This window comes from Danio rerio, chromosome 21 (genome assembly GCF_049306965.1).
Source record: "Danio rerio strain Tuebingen ecotype United States chromosome 21, GRCz12tu, whole genome shotgun sequence".
NCBI lineage: Eukaryota > Metazoa > Chordata > Actinopteri > Cypriniformes > Danionidae > Danio > Danio rerio.
In genome coordinates, this window is record NC_133196.1 from 43,773,422 (window position 1) to 43,793,778 (window position 20,357).

The window sequence follows — 20,357 nt, forward strand, 5'->3', positions numbered from 1 at the left end:
GATGCTAGTATTCAGCTTAAAGTGCAATTTAAAGGTTTAAGTAGATTAACAAGGCAAGTTAAATTATTTAGGCATTGAACATTGAACATTAGACATTGTTCTGTTGCCAATCAAGGAAAAAAACAACAACAACAACGACATAATAACTAAAAAGGGGTTAAAATGTGTTTAAAAAAAATTCCAGTCAAGCTAATATATAAAAGCAGACCCGGATTGGCTTATCGGGAGGACCGGGAGAATTCCCGGTGGGCCTCTCCGTTTTTTGGCCGCGAGGGCTGGTGTTTCTAGCTGCTTGCACTCCCAGCAGTCGCACTTTTTTTTCATTTATTTATTTAATTGACCATAGCCTCACTCTTTTTACACTGCAAAAAATGCTTTTCTTACTTAGATTTTTTGTCTTGTTTCTAGTCCAAATATCTAAAAGTTCCTAAATCAAGAAGACTTTTCCAGACAAACAATACATAGTCTTGTTTTGAGAAATAATATGCCAACATTAAGTGAGTTTTTCCTTAAAACAAGCAAAATAATCTGCCAATAGGGTAAGCAAAATAATCTTACGTCGAAAGAAAAAACAAGATTAATTTGCTTACGCCATTGGCAGATTATTTTGCTTGTTTTAAGGAAAAACTCACTTAATGTTGGCATATTATTTCTCAAAACAAGACAATATGTTTTGCTTTTCTAGAAAATGCTTCTTGATTTAAGAAATTGTATATATTTAGACTAGAAACAAGACAAGATCTAAGCAAGACAAGCATTTTTTGCAGTGTATTCATTGTTTTGCCGCAGCTCCGCTCTTCTTATTCACTGTCTCGCAGCCACATGAGCAAAATACAGCCTGTAACTATCATTCCGGCCACACAACCGTAACATTGCCATTGTGGTCCAGTGGTCAGCACGTTGCGTTACGATGCTGTCGACCCGTGTTCTAACCTCACCTAAGTAGTTTTTTTTTATTTAATTTTTTTATTTTTTATTGTTAAGACGTATAAAATTGTAAGGTTGTTGAACATTTGAAGTTCTAAAGCAGCTGTTTTCTTGAAAAAGACGTGATAGTGTAATTAGAAATGACCTTATTTTAATATAGTCAGTCGTGAACTGAGGTGGGCCGGTCTAAGGCTTGAAACTCCAGGGCTGAAAAGGAGTCCCAATCCGGCCCTGTATAAAAGACATTATCCTAAAGAAAATAAAGTTATAGGAAAAATACTGAAATTTCCTTCATTGAATTTTACTTGGGAAATATAAAAAAAAAAAGAATAAGAAATTTCACAGGAGAGCTAATTATTTTGGCTTCAACTCTACATAGTTAAATAAACTCAACTTAAAATGGCTTTAATTTAATTACGTTTTGTTCATCTGGACCTCAGCATATGGACCAAAACCTTTCAGGTTTCATTAACATCTTTATGTTTCAAAAATGAGCAGAATTTCTGACACCTGAAGACAAATAAATGATGACAGAATTGGATGTTTGGGTTGAACTGCTGCTTTAAGATTTACTCATGTTATCCATTTAATCTCACTGCCCTGGTTTTCTTACATATAACTGATTGTGTAAATTCTGTCATTTCAGACTAATTTTGAAGAGCCCATTGCATTACTGGAGTTGGACACAAGTAATGGAGTTTTATTGCCTTTTTATGATCCGGACACTAATATAGTGTATCTCAGTGGCAAGGTATGACTAGGCTGCGTCTTCATTTGTTATCACTCGCAGACAGGCGCTGTAAAGTAGTCTCTGTCTCCACAGGGTGACAGCAGTATTCGGTATTTTGAGATCACAGAAGAGCCTCCGTATGTGCATTACATCAGCACATTCAGCAGCAAGGAGCCCCAGAGAGGAATGGGCTTCATGCCGAAGAGAGGAGTGGATGTCAGCAAGTGTGAGATCGCCAGGTCAGTTCTGCACGGTTACACCGGCCAATATCAAATACTGATCAATAGTTCCTTGTGCTAGTATAGCTATATGATGTGGATTCAGTTACACGTACAGCTATAACAAAAAGACAACTTGTAGAAGTTCACTAATAAATAAATAGATTTAGTACACTGTAAAACAGTTAGTTCTGTGTTCTCCAGTTATTTATGGTTGTGAATTGCAATATGGAATGTTAGTAGTTTGAAATAATGTATTGATTAAGAAATAATATACAGAGAAATGAATCTGTAAAATAACAGAAAATGTACTGGCAGCTTATTACAAGGTTTTTGGCAGCAAAATGTACATGTCAAGCCTGGGCAAAGGATTGCAGGAGACTCAGGAATGACATGGGGTGTTGACAGACATAACCAAGAGAATACCGGACAATGGACTAACTAAACTAAGGGGTATAAATACACAAGGACATGATGACACTGATGATACACAGGGGAGGAACACAGGTGGAACTAATAAACATTAACAAATGGCAGGAACTAAAACAAAAGAGTCACGTGATGAAAACAAAGACACATGGAGAAGGAAAACATGGGTGAAGATCACATGACAAAAACATGGAACACACAACCTGACATTACACCATCTCCCCACCCCCCACCCCACCCCCTTAAAAAAGCGCCCTAACCAATAAACAGAAGGGTGAGAGGAGGTGGTCAGGGAAGACTCTAGGAGGGAGGAGCCAGGAGATGAGTTGGAGCACGTGGAAAGGAGGAGGTGAAGAGCCATAGGGCGAAAGTGGCATCGAGGTCCCGGAGAGCCAAGGTAAAGCGGATGGCTGATCCGACCGAAGCGACGAAGTCTGCAAGCCCGCAGCAGAGCCTGAGCGACAGAGGAGCGGAGTCCAGAGGTGGAGGCAGGGCAACGACTGACTAAGGCGGAGCTGGAGGGACAGGGGAGCTGGTGGGCTGATGGTCCACAGAGGAGATAAGGGAAGAAAGAGCCAACGTGGAGACGTTGGGTCGGAGGGCAGAGGAGAAGAGTCGGACGACAACCTCTGGTCGGCAAAACAGGTTGGCAGGCCTTCGTTGAGACCTCCTCAATTGGAGCTGGAGGGTGAGCTGTGGGACTGGCTGACTGTAGCAGCGCTGAAGTTACCTGAATGGCTGTAGGTGATGACATCAGCGAAGGTGAAGAAGGGTGGGATGCTGCTCAGGACTCTTTAGCTATCGTCCTCTGGGATCAAAAGGCTGAAAGGCTGTTTGGGAACAGCGGAAGGCTTCGCTCCAGAAGTCTATTAGCAGCATTTCTGGGTCCAGGGACAGCTCACCCTCAGTGGTGGGTAGGTGGGCGGGGCTCTCGCTCGTCCTTCAATGTCCACCAGAACTACCACATTCAGCGTTGTTGCCGGCTCACACACCTTGTCAGACGGTTGGTTGAGCTCCTCCTGCTCTGTGATGTTCCGCTCTGTCGCTCTCAATGGCACACCACGGGTGGCTCTCCGTTTGCGGTGGGCTCTGGTGCATGATCACTGCAGATGGGCGATGGGCTGGTCACTGGGTTTGGAGTGCCAAAGACTGAACAATGATCTGTTCCTCGCCAGTTTCCACTGCACATTGGTGGCGAGATTGCCTCAAGGGCCATCTTCGGACGACAGTGCTCTGCAAGTGGTTTTAGAGTTGTAAAACCCTCAGAGCATGTCATCCGGCCAGCTGGATTGAGATACTAGGAACAAAAATCGTCCTGTATTGTCCTCGAGGCTGCTTTCCTCTTGCTTCAGCATAAGGATGAGGAATTTAAGGGTGTAGATGGAAACCATGGGGTAAACACAAGGGGAAATAAAAGAAAACACTGGGGTAGAAAGACTATAGAAATACAACAATGGAATAACTAAACTAAAGGGTAGAAATACACAAGGACATGATGACATTGACCACAGGGGAGGAACACAGGTGGAACTAATGAACATTAACAAATGGCGGGAACTAGAACAAAAGGGTCACATGATGGAAACAAATCCTTGTAGGGGAATGATGAAAACATGGAACACAGGACCTGACAGTGCAACATCAACACAGACAATCTATCTCTTTAAACCAGGGGTGTCCAAACTCGGTCCTGGAGGGCCGGTGTCCTGCATAGTTAAGTTCCAATTTCCTCTAACACACCTGCCTGGAAGTCTTGATTAGCTGGTTCAGGTGTGGTTAATTGGGTTATAACTAAGGGTGCTTTTACACCTGTGAATTGATTCAGTTGTTCCGAAACAGAGATTACAAATTTGACATTGTTGCACTTTGCTCTTGGAGCAGTTCGCTTTCACACTGCAAAGTTTCTAATCGGACCAAAAGAGCTAAAACAAGTCACGTGTGAGTAAACTCTCCTCACATTGGTCAGAGTGTCAGGGTTTATTTTGCAGAGTCCCGCTCAGCTGTCAGGGGAGGTGGTGGTTTGGTGTGTTTGACAAGGTGCACACGACGTGTCTTAAGAGTGAGTAGAGATACAGTGGGGCGGGGTGAGAAGGGTGCGCGACGTAGCCTATTTGAGGACCGGGAGGGAGACGCGAGATTACCGGGAGATTATCACTCGTTTGCGGGCATCCGGAGACTCGCGAAACTTTCCGCCCTACTCATAATTCTCTCTTCATATAGCTGTATGCCCATTACATATCCATAAAACACAGTAATATAACCGCGCTCGGATCGTATCGCTTTCACACTGCAATCGAACCGCTCCAGGGTTCGTTTCAGTTGAGCCGAGACCACCTCATTCAAGCGATGTCAGATTTTGCGCGGATCCGAGAGCGATTGGTGGTTTTACATATGCCAAACGAACTGTGTTAACTGGGCAAACGAGACAGGTTCCGAAACAAAAGTGTAGGTGTGAAAGCACCCTAAAATATGCAGGACACCGGCCCTCCAGGACTGAGTTTGAACACCACAGCTTTAAACTATTAAAAATGTTAATAAAAAGTAACTTTTCCCAACTTTTTAGGGTTATAAGTTGTCAGAAGAAAGATCAAGATCCCATAATGCAATTTAAAAGCATAAATAATAAAAAATTCAAACATAATTCACAATATATGGAAAACTTAATTTAAGTATATTTTTTACAGTGTAGCTATATGTATTTGAGTAATATTATATATTTATAAACTTTATATACTTTATTCTACCAAGTATTCTACAAAAAATTCATATTCCCTCCCCTCAGCCAGGATGTTTAAAACTGATCTGACGGCACCGTAAAGACATTCATAATGTTACAAATACATGAAAAAAAGACTGAAATAATATCTCCACTTCAACTAAATATTAATCAGCATAACTCATTTATTAACCACAGAAGGCTGAAGTAATAATGCTGTAAAATCTGTTTTGTCATTGCAGGAGAAAAATAAAATCCATTATAATAGAAATCACAAATTTTAGATGGTGAAACCACACTCACACATAACTGTACCATATTTTTGATTAAATGAACAGCCTTGGTGACCACAGGTCTACATTTATATGATAAGAGTGCACTAAAAATGCCAAGTTTTCCTTTTGGATTTTAAAGTGTTTTAAATGTAACAACAAGACTTAAAAAATGTAAAAAGCTGTATTATTCATTCTTGATCACAGGGTAAAATGTCTCAAACTAAATTTAAGCTACATTTTAGGCCTTAAAAAGTCTTACATTTACTGAAATATTCTTCATTTTCCTTTGTCCATGTATACAGTAGCTACCCAATCTGGCCAACACCTATACATTCACTAATAAGCCATCTCAATAAAACATTTTATTTAAAAATAGCATTAACTTCCTTTCCTTATAGTAATATTTGTTTAAAAGTTCATTCATTTACTGCTGAGGACACTGATCTATATTTTTTTTATTATCATCTTTTGATAGGGCAAGTGAAAATCTTTTCCAACTGGGATATAAAAAAAAAATCCTTAGCATTTAGCCCTGTATACTTCGAAAAATTCATTCATAATGGTCTTAAAATGTCTTACAAATTGTAAATTTACCTTGGTGAAACCTGCAGAAATCCTGAGTCAGAAGTTGACAATGTCACTTCGAATAAAAATAGTGCGTACAGTATGCGTTTGTATACCTGTAGTCCACCATTGTTGTTTTAGTTATTAAATACTCATGTATTACTGTAGATTGAACATGTAGCGACGACACGGTGGCTCAATGGTTAGCACTGTTGCCTTACAGCAAGAAGGTCGCTGGTGAGTGTCCCGGCTGGCTCAGTTGGCATTTCTGTGTGGAGTTTGCATGCTCGTGTTTGCGTGGGTTTCCTCCGGGTGCCCCGGTTTCCCCCACAATCCAAAGACATGCGCTATAGGTGAATTGAATAAACTAAACTGGCCGTAGACGATGATATTTTCAGGCCTTTCTAAATGCTTGAAAATATAAATAAAAGTATTTTGTAACTGTAATGGCACACCTTTCGTACAAATCCTTACGCACCACCTTTTGCAGCTTCTATTTCTACAACCAGTATTTGCAAAAACGCGAGTAAGACCGAATCTTATTTTAAAGAAAAGGTTTACTGAATAAATGCAAACAAAAATACAAAGTTACAATAGACTCGATCAGCTCGGTCAAAAAACTGTGTTGCGCAATCTGACTTAAACGTATGAACTAATGACCTCATGACGAATTGTTGTCGGAAGCCAAAATACCAAAGAAACTGTTTTAAAAATTGTATCAATTATTAAATTATGCATTTTAGATAATACAATTCAATTCAATTCAGCTTTATTTGTATAGCGCTTTTACAATGTAGACTGTGTCAAAGCAGCTTCACATAAATGGTCATAGTAGCTGGATCAGGGTAGTTCAGTTCTTAGTGTTTAAGTTCAGTTCAGTTTAGCTCAGTTCAGTGTGGTTTGAAGTCATTATTGAGAGGTAATACGATCACAATGAATTCTTATTATATTTAAATTTAAACTTTTATCATGTTTTAACCCTTTTAACTAAATTATTATCACAAATGAATTATGCATAACTGGCTCTTACAGTAACGATCTCAGTATGAAATCCAATTGCATTTCTTTGAACTTAGCCCTTTATGTCTTTGTCTAATAAGCTAAATGATCATATTGAGCATTCCCGAACCGTCTTTTTTTCTGTAACAGATTATATAAACTCCATGAGAGGAAGTGTGAGCCTATCATGATGACAGTACCCAGAAAGGTGAGCTCAAGCTCATTGATTAAGGTTGTTTTAATATTGAAGTACTGTGTAGAAATAAATTCATGTAGCAGAAACAGAAGAGCTGATGATATGAGTAAAAGTACCTCTGTTTTTACACTTGCAGTCGGACCTCTTCCAGGATGATCTTTTCCCAGATACAGCAGGTCCAGATCCAGCTGTGGAGCCTGAAGAATGGATGGATGGACGAGACGCCGACCCCATCCTCGTGTCCATGAGGGATGGATATGTTCCTCCCAAAAGCAGAGAGCTGAAGGTGTCCAAGAAGAACGTTCTAGACAGCAGACCTGCCACACGCAGAAGCATGTCAGCCGTAGACGGAAGCAGTTTGCCAGTGAGTAGAACATCTGGATTCTTCTCGGTCTTCAAATTTCTCCTTCATTGCTTTTGTTTCTTCAGCATCTTTTTCAAAACTTCCGTAGAAGCAAATAGGGCTGGGAATCCTTTTCAGTTATTTGAAAAACAAATTCCCTTTGCAAATCAGATGATAAATGCTGTTTCCACATGGTGTAAATGGATAGTTCACCCAAAAATGAAAATGTACACATCCAAAATTTTTGAGATTCTCTCTTCAGTTAAACAACAAAAGAAGCCACTTTGAGGAATGTTGGAAACCATGAACCACTGAGTTCTATGAAAGATACTAGTCAATGGCTACAACATTCTTTAGAACATCTTCATTTTGCGTTCAACAGAACCGAAACCGCATACTTCCATACCATATAGTACGCTAAAATCAGTATGTGAGCAGTACGCGAGAAGTACCCGGATGACTTACTACTTCCGGCGAGATTCTGGAGTGCGCATTCCATGCACGCTGCGCTATCCCATGATGCCCCGCGAGCGAATTCATGTATGGGAGTAAAGCGACGTAAATTACGCAGGTACGTCACGTGACTATGTCAAAATGGAGGATGTAGTACGTCCGAATTCCATTCATACTTTTCACATACATACGTTTAAATTTAAATGCAGTACCCACTGAGTCATAGGCGGTTTCGGATGCAGCCATTGTCTCATATTGCTACAAAAGTGATATTGCTGCAAAAGATGATTTGTTTTATTACTATATTAAACTACTGAAAATGTACAGTTCTCTGCATTACATCATCTATGCATCATTTAAAATTACAAATGACTCTTATGAATAAATTATTGCTCCACTACTTTCTCAGTCAGTCAGTTGGTCTCCTGACTCATTTACTGGATCAAATACTGTATGTAATAGCCATCATCACAAATTCTAAGCATATAGAAAATTAATCAAGATTTGCGATACTGTGTAATGGTGTACAAATATATATATATATATAGTTGAAGTCAGAATTATTAGCCCCCCTTTTTTCAACGCGTTTCTGATCATAATAGTTTTAATAACTCATTTCTAATAACTGATTTATTTTATCTCTGCCATGATGACAGTAAATAATTTTTGACTAGATATTTTTCAAGACACTTCTATACAGCTTAAAGTGACATTTAAAGGCTTAACTAGGTTAATTAGGCAGGTTAGGGTAATTAGGCAAGTTATTATATAATGATGGTTTGTTCTGTAGACTATCAGAAAAAAAAACTTAAAGGGGCTAATAATTTTGACCTTAAAATGGCTTCAAAGAAAATAAAAACTGCCTTTATTCTTTATATTCGGCTTATATATATTATTATATATAATAGTTAGTGCTGGAGGCTTTGTATTATAAATATAGCAAATATATAGACTCCAGGGTCAAAAAAATATAATATTTTTTAGAATTGAACAAATTTGAGTGTACAGTTGGCACTTTATTACTGGAATTAACATGTTTCTGTGCAAGTGTAACGGAGGCCATCTAGCGAAATGCTATGCAGGTAAACCTTACTCCCCTGACCTCAAAAGGTGCTCTAGCGACAGATGCTACAGTCTGTGGTTTTTAGTATTCTTATTAGAGCAACCGACTCCCATAAAAATAATCACTGGTTCAATCTCAGCTCAGAGCAGGTTGGGTGCAGTAGCATGGCATTGTTTCAGTGACCTTATGCAATATCGCAGTTTATTTCCATTAAGAAATTCATTCTTTTATTTTTTAAGATCTTTTATTGTTTGATGGGAGACTCTCGACTACCTGATCCTGAGTCGTTGCATCTCAAGATGTTCAATTGAATTTAGGTCAAATGGTGGTCGAAATGAAACCTTTTTCAGATGAATCTTTGCATCGTCATCCTGGATTATGTCCATGGCACAATCAAAATTGTCCTGTTTACGCCTCCATTTGTTCCAAACCTGTTTGACTTTCTGTCTTCCATTGAACACACAGAAAAGATAGAATGAAGGATGCTGAAAACAGTCATTGACTTCCGCAGTATTTTTGTTTCTTCTATGAATGTCAATTGCTGCTTTTTACCAACATTCTTCAGAATATTCAGTGTTGTTTAACAGAAGCAGAACATTCATAAACGTTTACAACCACTTGAGTTTAAGTAATTGGTGAGGAAACTTTGAGTTTTGAGTGAACTTCCTTTAATTTCTAAGAAGAGTCATTAGAAACAATCAATAAAACAATATGAATTGATTCCCATCCCTACAAGCTAAACATCTTTTATTCAGATCCAGACTATCCTTGACTTGCTGTCTCTTTTCCCCCTCTCTCTCTACTACCACTTTCTGTCTTCTCTTTCCATCTACTCTCTCCATCTTCCTTTAAATTCTAGCCTCAGTTGTTGGAGAAGCTCATTGAGGAGATCCAAAATCTGAAGGCGACAGTCCTCTCGCAGGAGAAGCGAATCTGTGACTTAGAGAATAAGCTTTCGAAATACACTAACGGCACAGTCTGAATAAAGCAAGCGGTCCTGTGCACAGCTGCCCGGTTCACTGCTAACCCCTCACAACCCAAGTATGAGCACAGACAGGCCAACGCCACTTCAAATCGCCCACATACTATTTGCTTTTAGTCAACACTAAGCGGCTCCACCACCGCTTGTCTCCACAGGCTCTTTTTAAATGTGAATGAATGATTAGATACAGCACATTTCGGAGCATTAGGAAACTTAGAATTGCAAAGGCAATTATAATGCTTTAATGACATTGCTAATATTGTGTGATAGTACACAGTATTAGCTATTCGGCTTTACTGTTTCGGACTCCCCTTATAGAAAATATGAGACTCGCATGAGAAACACACATTTTCAAATACCCACTTTTGTTCCACGTGTGATTTTAAAGTAAAGCTCATGTGGTTACTGTATAAAGCCCTGTTCAGGTTACACAATTTTGTCCTGATTTGCTTGACGTTAAGGATCACGAGGATTCGTAAACAACAAGTGAAGTTTATTTATAAACAAATTTCGAGAGGATCACGTGCTTATGATTGTTCACAGCTGTTCCAACTTTAGCTAATGACTGATTATCCTATCAGACGATCCTTAACTCACTATAAATAACCAGACTTTTCTCATCTCAATATCTTCGTCTTGAAGAAACCCCCCAAACCAAACCCTACTTTCCCTCCTTTAAAACGGGCATCACGGTGGCCAGCGATTAGCGCCGTTGCCTCACAGCAAGAATGCCCCTGGTTTAATTCCTTTCCAAACCAGACGGCATTTTTGTGCGGCGTTTGCTCGTTCTCCCCGTGGTCACGTGGGTTTTCCCCGGGTCCTCCGGTTTCCTCCCACAGTTCAAAAACAAGCACTCTAAACAATTAATCCAAAATACATTAGCTAAACTCTGTGTACACCTTTCAGCATACATATCTGACACTACAACAAGCAAGAGGGGGAGTCATCGAGATCTACCTGAGCTCAAACTCCCCTCTCGCCTTGCAACGGGAGGGAGCCCAAGGCTCGAGGATCTTATAAGCTCAGGGCTCTCTCCCGGGACAGCACGCCAAACTAGCTTTATTATCAATCATCAGCTAAGTGTGAACTCTTAAAAAATGAGTTTCTGGACACAGCATTCAATCATTTCTTCTGTAGTGTGACAAAGTGCTCGACAACCAATGCCATGTCTGTTACCAGTGTTGGGGAAGTTACTTAAAGAGGTGGTCCACTACGATATCATATTTTAAACTTAGTTGATGTGTAGCTGTGTGAACATAAGCAACATCTCTGAATGTGAAAAGTTCTAAGTTCAATGCAAAGGGAGACCTTGGTTTTTATAAAGTTAGCTTAGCAAAGCCTACAATGAACGAATTTTGGGGACTACAAAAAATATTTCCGCCCCCTGTGAGATCACAAGTTTGTTTACTGCGCACCCCACACTGTGCAGGTAAGGGCCGTGGCCAGAGGCGCTGTAACGTTATAGCAGAGATGAAGCTAAAAATGCATCTAAACACTGCTGTTTCCACAGAGCTTCGTCCGTTTCTGTATTTGGGCTTCCAAAGGACACGACACAAAGACGGAAGTGCTTACAGTTCAATATTAATTATGTTCCAGAAAATTATAAAATACATAGCAAGCATGATTTGACAAAACAGCTCCAAAATCTCTCCAAGTACAGTGCTGGATTCATCTTAAAGGTGCAGTAGGTGATTGTCTTCAGAAACATGTTTTGTTGTGCTGGTTGAAACTCTCTTCACAGTCTAGTAATGGTTACAGTAAATGATCTAAATGTGTTTATATGTATTTTTATATTCTGGGTAAAGCATAAAACTAAAAAATGAAATTTTCAAATGCTATCAAATGCTAAATTGAAACTTTTAAATACCTGAATTAATATTGGAGTTACTTTAGCACGCTGGAGGAAGGACGACACCATGGCTGAAGTATCACTGTTAGACAGGTCATGTTCTGTTTTGAAGCTATTTTATGTTAGATTGTGTTATGAATGACTTGCACAGACGTGTTGTTCAGCCACTGAAATCTCCCGGTGAAAGATTGATGTGATTATTTTCAGTTTCATAAGGTTCTTTGACAGCATCTATAATGTAGATTTATATTTAGTTTAACAACAAAACACCAGTAAATAGCGCTATTCCGCCTAGCCTGCTTTATTGAGCTGAAGTTGCTTTTATATTCACATTGGGTCATTTTTGAACAATGACAGCTTTCCTATACTGTTTACCATGCTACTCTGAATATTCGCTCTGAAATAGCATGTAAGTGTGGCAAAGTATTTCATGTAATTCCTGCACGGCGCTGGCACTAACTAACTGGCGAATTGCATGAACTAGTGGGTTGTCTGTCGGCTGTTGTGACGCGATGCTCGCGATTTCAGGGGGTGTGGGTTTGAATCACAGTCCCTCCCCTCCGTCCAAAGATAATATGCTAAGCGGTTGGCATTTTGGCAGATCACCTACTGCACCTTTAAATTTCCTCAAAGCAGAAGCTGTGAGCTACAACCTGTAAGTGTTTTTATTAGTTAAAATTGATCATGACATGTTCAGTGTCTAGCATTAACGGTATGCTGTTGCAACAATGTAAACAATGCGAAATGCTGCTTTGCGGGCAAACGATTTAGCTACAGACTCATATTTATCAGTCAAACTGCTGTAAACACACACACTCCATCAGCACAGTCGTGTCTCTTATGTGTGAGCGCGACTGCATTGATTGTCTTCAGGCAGCTTTTTCATGCGTTTCACATCTCAGATAATGAAGTCGCAAAAGATATGTGGATGATTCATATTACTTACACCTGCATATTTCAGATATTTATGAAAGACGTCATGTAACGCGTTGAGTTAAAAAAATACAGGTTAGCTTACCTGACTCGCGTAGCAGCAGAATAATAAATCAAGGCTCACACAGGTCGCATCCCACATCTTGCGCTTTATTCTTCTGTCACGATATCTTACAGAAAATAACTTAATCCGAGCATCAGAGAAAAAGAAAGAAAAACTCCTATAAACATGAGCTTGTTACAGAAAGTTCACACATTCACACACACGCATAGACGCAGATAACATTCACACACACACACACACAAAGACGGCGGTCTCTTAAAGGAGCCGCACCCCATTTTCACTCGTTACAGACACTTGTCAGATTTTATTTTAGAGCAGGCAGGAGGTTGACTCATTTTTTACACAGCAGAAAAGCGCGTGCTTTTACAGGCGTGACGTGGAGCTGATCCGCGAATAGCAGCACATTATGACGATGACCAATCAGAGTCACTTAAGGGCGGGCTTTTCAGAGGAACTAGGAAATATGACAGTCGTTTTCATGTTAGCTGAGTAGCTGTGTATAATCAAAGTGAGATTTATGAAAAAATAACGCGATTTTCTTCAAGTGAAACATGAGCACACATTGCTTTGCATCTTATAAACACAACCAAGCCTTAAAATTACATTCTGGACCACCCCTTTAAAGTAATCAATTATAAACGACTGATAATTACTTCAAAATTGTAATTTAATTACATTACTAATCACTTCATCTAAAAAGTAATCAGATTACTAATGACTTTACTTTGAAACTACTTTTAAAACATAAAAATACTCTTTCAGTCATTTCATTTTTACTGAAAAAAACATTGAACACAGCAGCTTGACCAATTCAAAAGATGTAGATTTTTCCCAGCAATGTAATTAAGATACAGTAACTCATTACTGTGGAACGTGTTACACCCAACTCTGTGATCCTTCACAAAGTCAACTCACAAAGTCTAGCAAGTTTCATTTCTTTCCTGTCGTCCTTAATAGATTCCGTCACATGGGTGACATCTAATCGACCAATAGGAGCACAGAATCTCCTCCGTACACAGCTTTTAAAGCGCCAAAACTAAAGAGAGAAGACTGTGCTACTAGATAGACAAGAAGTTATGACAACAGTACACTTGCCTGTATGTGTCATCGAGAGACTATCATGACAGAATAAAAAGATAAATGTTGGCGATAGATGGATTTAGCAGCAATCGCTTATGCTTTCAATCACAATAGTGACTCAGTGTTTCTCATACAGGCTTTTTTTTTGTAATGGTGCAGGTTTTTTTTTAATAGGAACATAACTGAAGTAACCGAATGTCTACAGGAAGTTTTGTTATCATTAGAATTTTAAGTTCCTTAAGCATTTGTGTGCGTAGGCAATCTTTGTTTACAGTCATTGTTGGGAAATCGCTCCTGCAGCTTCAAAAGCACCTCCTGCTGGCACACAATGAATCTACTTATCTGCTGGTGTCATTCAGGAAACATGCGCATTAATGGGGAAACTGCTGTCTGTGGGAAACGCACGATGTGACAATTACAGAGACGCATATTTGTAATTTACGCGGCTGCTTGATGACAGCATTTGCATTGTAGATATTGCGGGATGATTAATCATGTTAAAAAACATTGATAAAACACTGATCATGTTTGATCTCATCAAAATCCCACAATCTGACAGCGAATCATAAAATTGTGTAGTCTGAACTAGGCTTGAAAGTCTAATCAGGATGCAATTATTTATGTTAAAGGCAAAACAAACTTTTTATTTTTTATTTTAGGAGTCACAAATCCTTGTTTTAACATTGAACTTCAGACAGAAAAGAATGTAGCTGCAGCTTGTTATAGTTGTTACGAGTCACTTTGTCTTTGGTAGTGCCTTTGTGAACATACCTCATGAACAGACCAGGATTTGGGATCAGATGGTAGCATATGTAGCTCTTATTTGGTCATCTATGACATGACAATAATATGACATAATTCACTTCATAACTTTAGGTTTTTAGTGTATACTTTTAAGTATAATAGGTAAGAAAAGCTGCAAAATGCCTGTTTTCCATACAGAAAACATGATCGATTATTGGATTCATAAAGGGCCAGATATACTTTAAATGAAATCAAAGAACTGGTAAGACAAAGTGAAGACACTTCTAAAGAAAATCAGCTCAAACAGTGTCATTGAAGTTCATTTCAGGAGTTTGAAACAGCTTACCAAAAAGCTGTTAACTGCCATTGGTGTGTGGATGATTATGTAATTGGTTGCAGTCCACAGAGACTCTTCTGGTACAAGATGCATCATGCCAGGTTTTGCATCAGTGTCATGGAATGTTTATTATTATTTTTTTTTTGGTTCTTGCACAACCATTTGAGATCACATATTCAAGTATTTAAGTCTCGATTTTCACTGTGTAGGGAAAACTCTTGAGATGACATTCATGCACATGGCTTGTTGTCAAACCTTTATACAAAAATATCAAATCTAAATCGAAAAATCTGACGAAAACCGAAGGATGTTTGCATTGCCTTTGTCCCTCTTCTGCAGAGAGTTCTTGCATTATTACTAACCTCTCACTTCACACACCTCTGCCTTTCCAGCTTTGACCAACACATTTAGAACTCACGTGGCTTGTTTAACATTACAAAATGTAAATATTCTAGAAAAAAAGAGCAAAATTTGAAAAACCAAAGACATTGGTTTGTGTTTGTAGAGGATACTTTGAGTATTATGGTTTCAATAAAAAAAACCTTTTTGTACAAAAAAGAGCTGCTTTTGATGCATACAGACACTTATAAAAAATGCACGCACACACACACACATTTGTTTTTGTGAAAAGTGGAGGCATTACATAGGTTTCTATTCATTTTATACTGTCCAAACCATATATTGTATCGCCCTCACCCCACCCTACCCCTAAACCCAACCATCACAGGAGACTGTGTGCAGCTTTACTCTCTGATTAAACTCATCCTGTAGGATTTATTAGCATTTTGAGAAACGAAGACGTCACCAATGTCCTCATATTTCACCTCCTTTTTGTAATACCTGTGTCATACCCATGTCATTATACAGATTTGTGTCCTGATATGTCACAAAAACACGTACACACACACACACACACACACACACTACGCAAGTAACTGTTTTCTCTGTGACTAGATAATTTATTTCTAGGCATTTATAATAAGTTTGTAGTTCACTTCTAGTCACAGGACCATACATTTCTGTTACACAAACAACCCAGGAACAAAGGGTACGAGTTTGGGTGCAATATCCTCAAGGTCTCCTACCTATTCAGTCTGTGAGCTGTTAATGATCAATGTGTTCCATCGCCGCAGCACTTCAAGTGGATTCTGATGGCAGTAAATGAGAGAACTGCTTGATTCTTGTACATTCAAGTGGCGAAACTGCAATTAGTTCCATTTGATTGCTGTTAGGCTGCTTCCTATAGCTAAAATCGCCCTGTGGAGGTACTGTTAATGATTTCTAAAGCAGGGGGAGCACGGTTGCAATGGGGAGGGGAGGCGGTGCGATGTGCTAGAACATAACATTTGGTTTAAAGATCTTTTGAGTTTTTCCATTTGCTCATTGTGCTACTGGAAACCCGAAGGTTACGGAATTGGGAGCAATGTGCGTCTTCTTTCTCTGCTTGCTACCTTCTCTGCTGCTGGTCCTGCTAAAGCTTTTGCTTAGATGGACCTGGATTTGTCATCTAGCAGACAGTACTGTTCAGCAGTCGGGCCGCTGTGTGTGGGTCACGGCCTGTAGACTCCTAAAACTGCCCTACCTTACAGTATCAGAAGACATGGGAGAATGTCAGAATGGGATCAGACTGATCTGTAAACCCACAGCCCTTGCCAACCACCTGAAGAAACACTGCCAAGCTTTGTCGCATCCTCCACTGGCAAGGTGGCCTCATGATGACCCTCATCGTCAGATCATCACCAATCTCATGTGGCCCACAAAGGAAGGTGTTGAACTGCAAGCAGGAGTTCGCTTTACCAGGGATAACCTTCTCCTAGAGGACGGGGGTATTGTAGCCATGGACTGGGCCGTGTGTCTTGCTGACCACCAAGCACATTTTAAAAGAGATCATCATCTTGGAGGAAGAGCTTCGGGGGGTCTCCCAAGCAGTCTGGCTATTGTTATTATAATTCCCAATGCCCTGGGCAGAGTAACGCCGCACTTGCTCAGACTCTGCAACCAGGCTTTGCAAGAGGGTTTCTATCCAGTGGTGTTCCATCGTCGTGGTCACGGTGGTTGTCCATTGACCACTCCACACTACCAAGAGTTTGGAAATCCCTCAGATCTGGTCCAAGCGGTGGCTTACTTGAGAAGTCATCATCCATCCTCAACTTTGTTTGCAGTAAGCGAGGGCTCAGGATCTGGGTTGCTGCTGTCCTATCTTGGGGAATGCGGCTCTTCATCCTACCTTACGGCAGCTGCTTGCATATCTCCTGTTTTTCATGGACAACTGTGGTTTGAAAACAAGCCTCCATGGTTGTACCACTGGACAGACCTCATCTACCGCAAGCTTCAGATAAACAGGTAGCGGATCGCACACATACTGTACATGTAGACGGCATGAGGATTTTGGACTGCTGTACGATGACTGGTTTATTATATCACTCAATCAAATTATTTATAGAAGTGTATGAATGTATCAAAGTAGTTAATGCAACCTGTGTCCGACTGTATGTTAAAAGGTAGTAAAATTGGCTCCACTTGCCCTTAGAGAGACATCGCATGTTGTTAGACACGCAATCGTCAATTTAACTTGCACGAAAGTCCTAATTTTGATAGTCCTTCATGGATATTTTGAAGGTGACAGGATCAATTCAACCCCATTTTCATATGATGCTCCACACTACAACCTTGTAGCCTTGAGTTCCCTTTTGAAATTGGCAACAAATGCTAAAAAGCAAAAGTAAACTGTTGTTAGTTTATACATTGTAGCTTTTTTAGAGATGCAATCTGAAGGAAGTATGGGGCTTGTAGCGAAATGAGGGTAAATCATTTGAGGGTGCTTTCACACCTACACTTTTGTTTCGGAATGTATCTCGTTTGCCCAGTTAGAGCGGTTCATTTGTCATATGTGAACAGGGCAATCGCGATCTATTCCGCGCCAAAGTACTCGCTCCGAGAATGAGGTAGTCTCGGCTCGATTGAAACAAACCTTGGAGCGGTTCGATTGCAGTGAGAAAGCGATCCGATCCGAGCACGGTTATATCACTGTGTTTTATGGATATGTAATAGGCATACGGCTATATGAAGAGAGAATTATGAGTAGGGCGGGGAAGTTTCGCGAGTCTCCGGATGCCCGCAAACGAGTGATGATCTCCCAGTAATCTCACGTCTCCCTTCCAGTCCTCAAATAGGCATCGTCGCGCACCCTTCTCACCCCTCCCCACCGCATCTCTCCTCAGAATCGCGCGCGTGCACCCTGTCAATCACCACCAAACCACCACCTCTCCTGACAGCTGAGCGGGACGCTGCAAAATAAACCCTGACACTCTGACCAATGTGAGGAGAGTTTACTCACACGTGACTTGTTTTAGCTCTTTTGGTCCGATTAGAAACTTTGCAGTGTGAAAGCGAACCGCTCCAAGAGCAAAGAGCAACAATGTAACATTTGTAATCTCTGTTTCTAAACAACTGAATCGATTCACAGGTGTGAAAGCACCCCAAGTTTGGGGTGAACTGAATCTTGTTAAAGTAGGAGTACGAGAATTGAACGAACTGAGAATTATATGAAAAGGGCAATTAAGATTCGAAGTCTTTGATTGTAAACATTTGACCTCTTTCACAGATACGCCACTGCTTTGAGCTCTGTAATGGATGTAGCAAAAATTCTACGCTGCAGCTCCCTGAGAGACATGGAAGAGCTCATGTTCTGTGCTACCAAGCAGCCGGATCACAGATCGTCAGACTCTGTGGACTATTCAAGATCCTCTCAGAAGCCTGACTGGACCTGTTACTGGGAAAAGAATGAGCCTTTGCGAGACGCGGACGAAGTGGCAGTGCCAGTGCTATGCTTGTGTAGCCAAGATGATCCTCTTCTTCCACCCGTCTCCACTATACCGGAGGCACTGTTTCACAACAGCCCTTACTTCCTGCTGGCCTTAACGGAACAGGGAGGCCACTGCAGCTTCATGCATGAGGATGGACGTGGAGGCGCTACATCCTGGAGTCACTCTGGGGTGTTGGAATACTTCAGAATAGTTGCTGATTTCTTCAGGGTGGAGGAGAAGAAAGGGTTGAAAGATGTTGCTGCACACTTTGGCAGCCAGGGCCTGAAGCATAGCGCGAGTGCAGTCTTTTCTAAGAGGAGGAGGTCAACCTTGCTCCGCAAAGAAAGACCAATCTTAGGCTCACGAAGACGACAGGTCTCAACTCCCTCGGATACCTTCGAAGAGGACCAGGAGGTTTTTACTTGGAACAGATCCTACACCCGCTAAGTGAGAGAAGCATGTAGTGTAGTGTTCTGCTAATGCCAAACATCCTTCCATAATGCACAGAACATACTCAAGGCAGCCAACGTTATAGATTAAAAAGAAGACAACAAGAAATAATGATTCACAGAAAGGACATGTACTGAATAGCAAGGGGCTTAATTAAGCCGACACCTAAAGATTTTAAGTCCAACTTGCCTTAACAGACCTGCAAGGATGTTTCTAGAAAGCCTAGTATTTTATGATTAGTTAACGCAGGTGTGTCTGATTGGGGTTGGAACTGAACTTTGAGGACACTGGCCCTCCTGAGCTAAGTTTGGACACCCCTGGATGCTATATTTAGCGATCCTATAGTCTTTGCACAAACTAATCACTTGGAACCAACTGGAAAAGACCTTTTCCTCTCAGTAAACATGATTGAACAATAATGAGCCCATACCTGTCAACATTGGGATGTGAAAATAAGAGATATGCCCACCATAATAAGAGATTCCCCCCACCCCCTCTCCTTTAAAATAATCCCCAAATTACTAAATATGCTCATTTGGAGCTGTTTCATTGTAAATAAACAGTTAAATGGTCAGTAATATGTTTTAAAATGAACATTAACTGAAGAAAAATAAATATTTACATTAACAGCAAATACATTAGCAAACAGTTCAGGGTATTAAAATTAATAGCTATTATAATGAAATAGAATTATGCTATCAATCTCAATATCCGTTTCTCCACTGTATAACTTACACATTCTGATTAAAGAGCAACCAATGAATCTCTTATTTATTATTATTATTATATTAATATTATTATATTCATTAAGATTTTTTTTTATTACATTAAATAAGAGGTGTCACTTTAAAAATGCACACATCTAACGTTATAATGAAACCATTCGACTGCTTTTCTAACTTTTTATGCTCATTTAAGATGAAAATAGTTGTGTTTGGGGAAAAAAACCCACCAAGATCGACATGTTTATATGTTATTATTATTAATTATGTGTTTAAACGCACCCAAAAGCCAGTCTTTCTCTCCGCTTCAAATCGCGAGTACAGAATCCGTTTAGCAAACAGCCTCTATTCATCACTATGGAGCGCGTCAGCTGACAGTCATGCACTATTATATGACTGTTTTGAGGATTGTATAGGATGGGCGACGGCACCTGTAATCAAAAGGAGATGGAATCGCGCCGTTTTAAATATTTATTT

General features: G+C 40.0%; 2 protein-coding genes across 4 annotated transcripts in view; both read left to right on the forward strand.

Moving 5' to 3' along the window:
- coro6 (coronin 6) overlaps positions 1-20,357 on the forward strand; it is a 46,018-nt gene that overhangs the window by 24,930 nt on the left and 731 nt on the right. For 2 of the 3 annotated variants that reach the window (XM_017352760.4, XM_073934339.1), the window contains exons 7-11: positions 1,574-1,678; positions 1,751-1,896; positions 7,009-7,066; positions 7,191-7,418; positions 9,773-13,895. In XM_017352760.4, coding sequence (XP_017208249.1) covers positions 1,574-1,678; positions 1,751-1,896; positions 7,009-7,066; positions 7,191-7,418; positions 9,773-9,895 — 660 coding nt within the window. In that variant the 3' untranslated portion in view covers positions 9,896-13,895. 3 annotated transcript variants of the gene reach the window in all.
- Positions 14,041-19,883, forward strand: LOC110437708 (protein ABHD15). The gene is made up of 2 exons (XM_005172828.6): positions 14,041-17,245; positions 18,507-19,883. Exons 1-2 carry the CDS (start codon positions 16,326-16,328, stop codon positions 19,153-19,155), a joined length of 1,569 nt encoding a protein of 522 aa, XP_005172885.1. The 5' UTR covers positions 14,041-16,325; the 3' UTR covers positions 19,156-19,883.

Coding starts and splice junctions, on each gene's coding strand:
- LOC110437708 (XM_005172828.6), top strand. CDS start 16,326: ATGTGCGTCTTCTTTCTCTGCTTGCTACCTTCTCTGCTGCTGGTCCTG. Junction 17,246..18,506: donor CGCAAGCTTCAGATAAACAG/GTAGCGGATCGC, acceptor CCTCTTTCACAG/ATACGCCACTGCTTTGAGCT.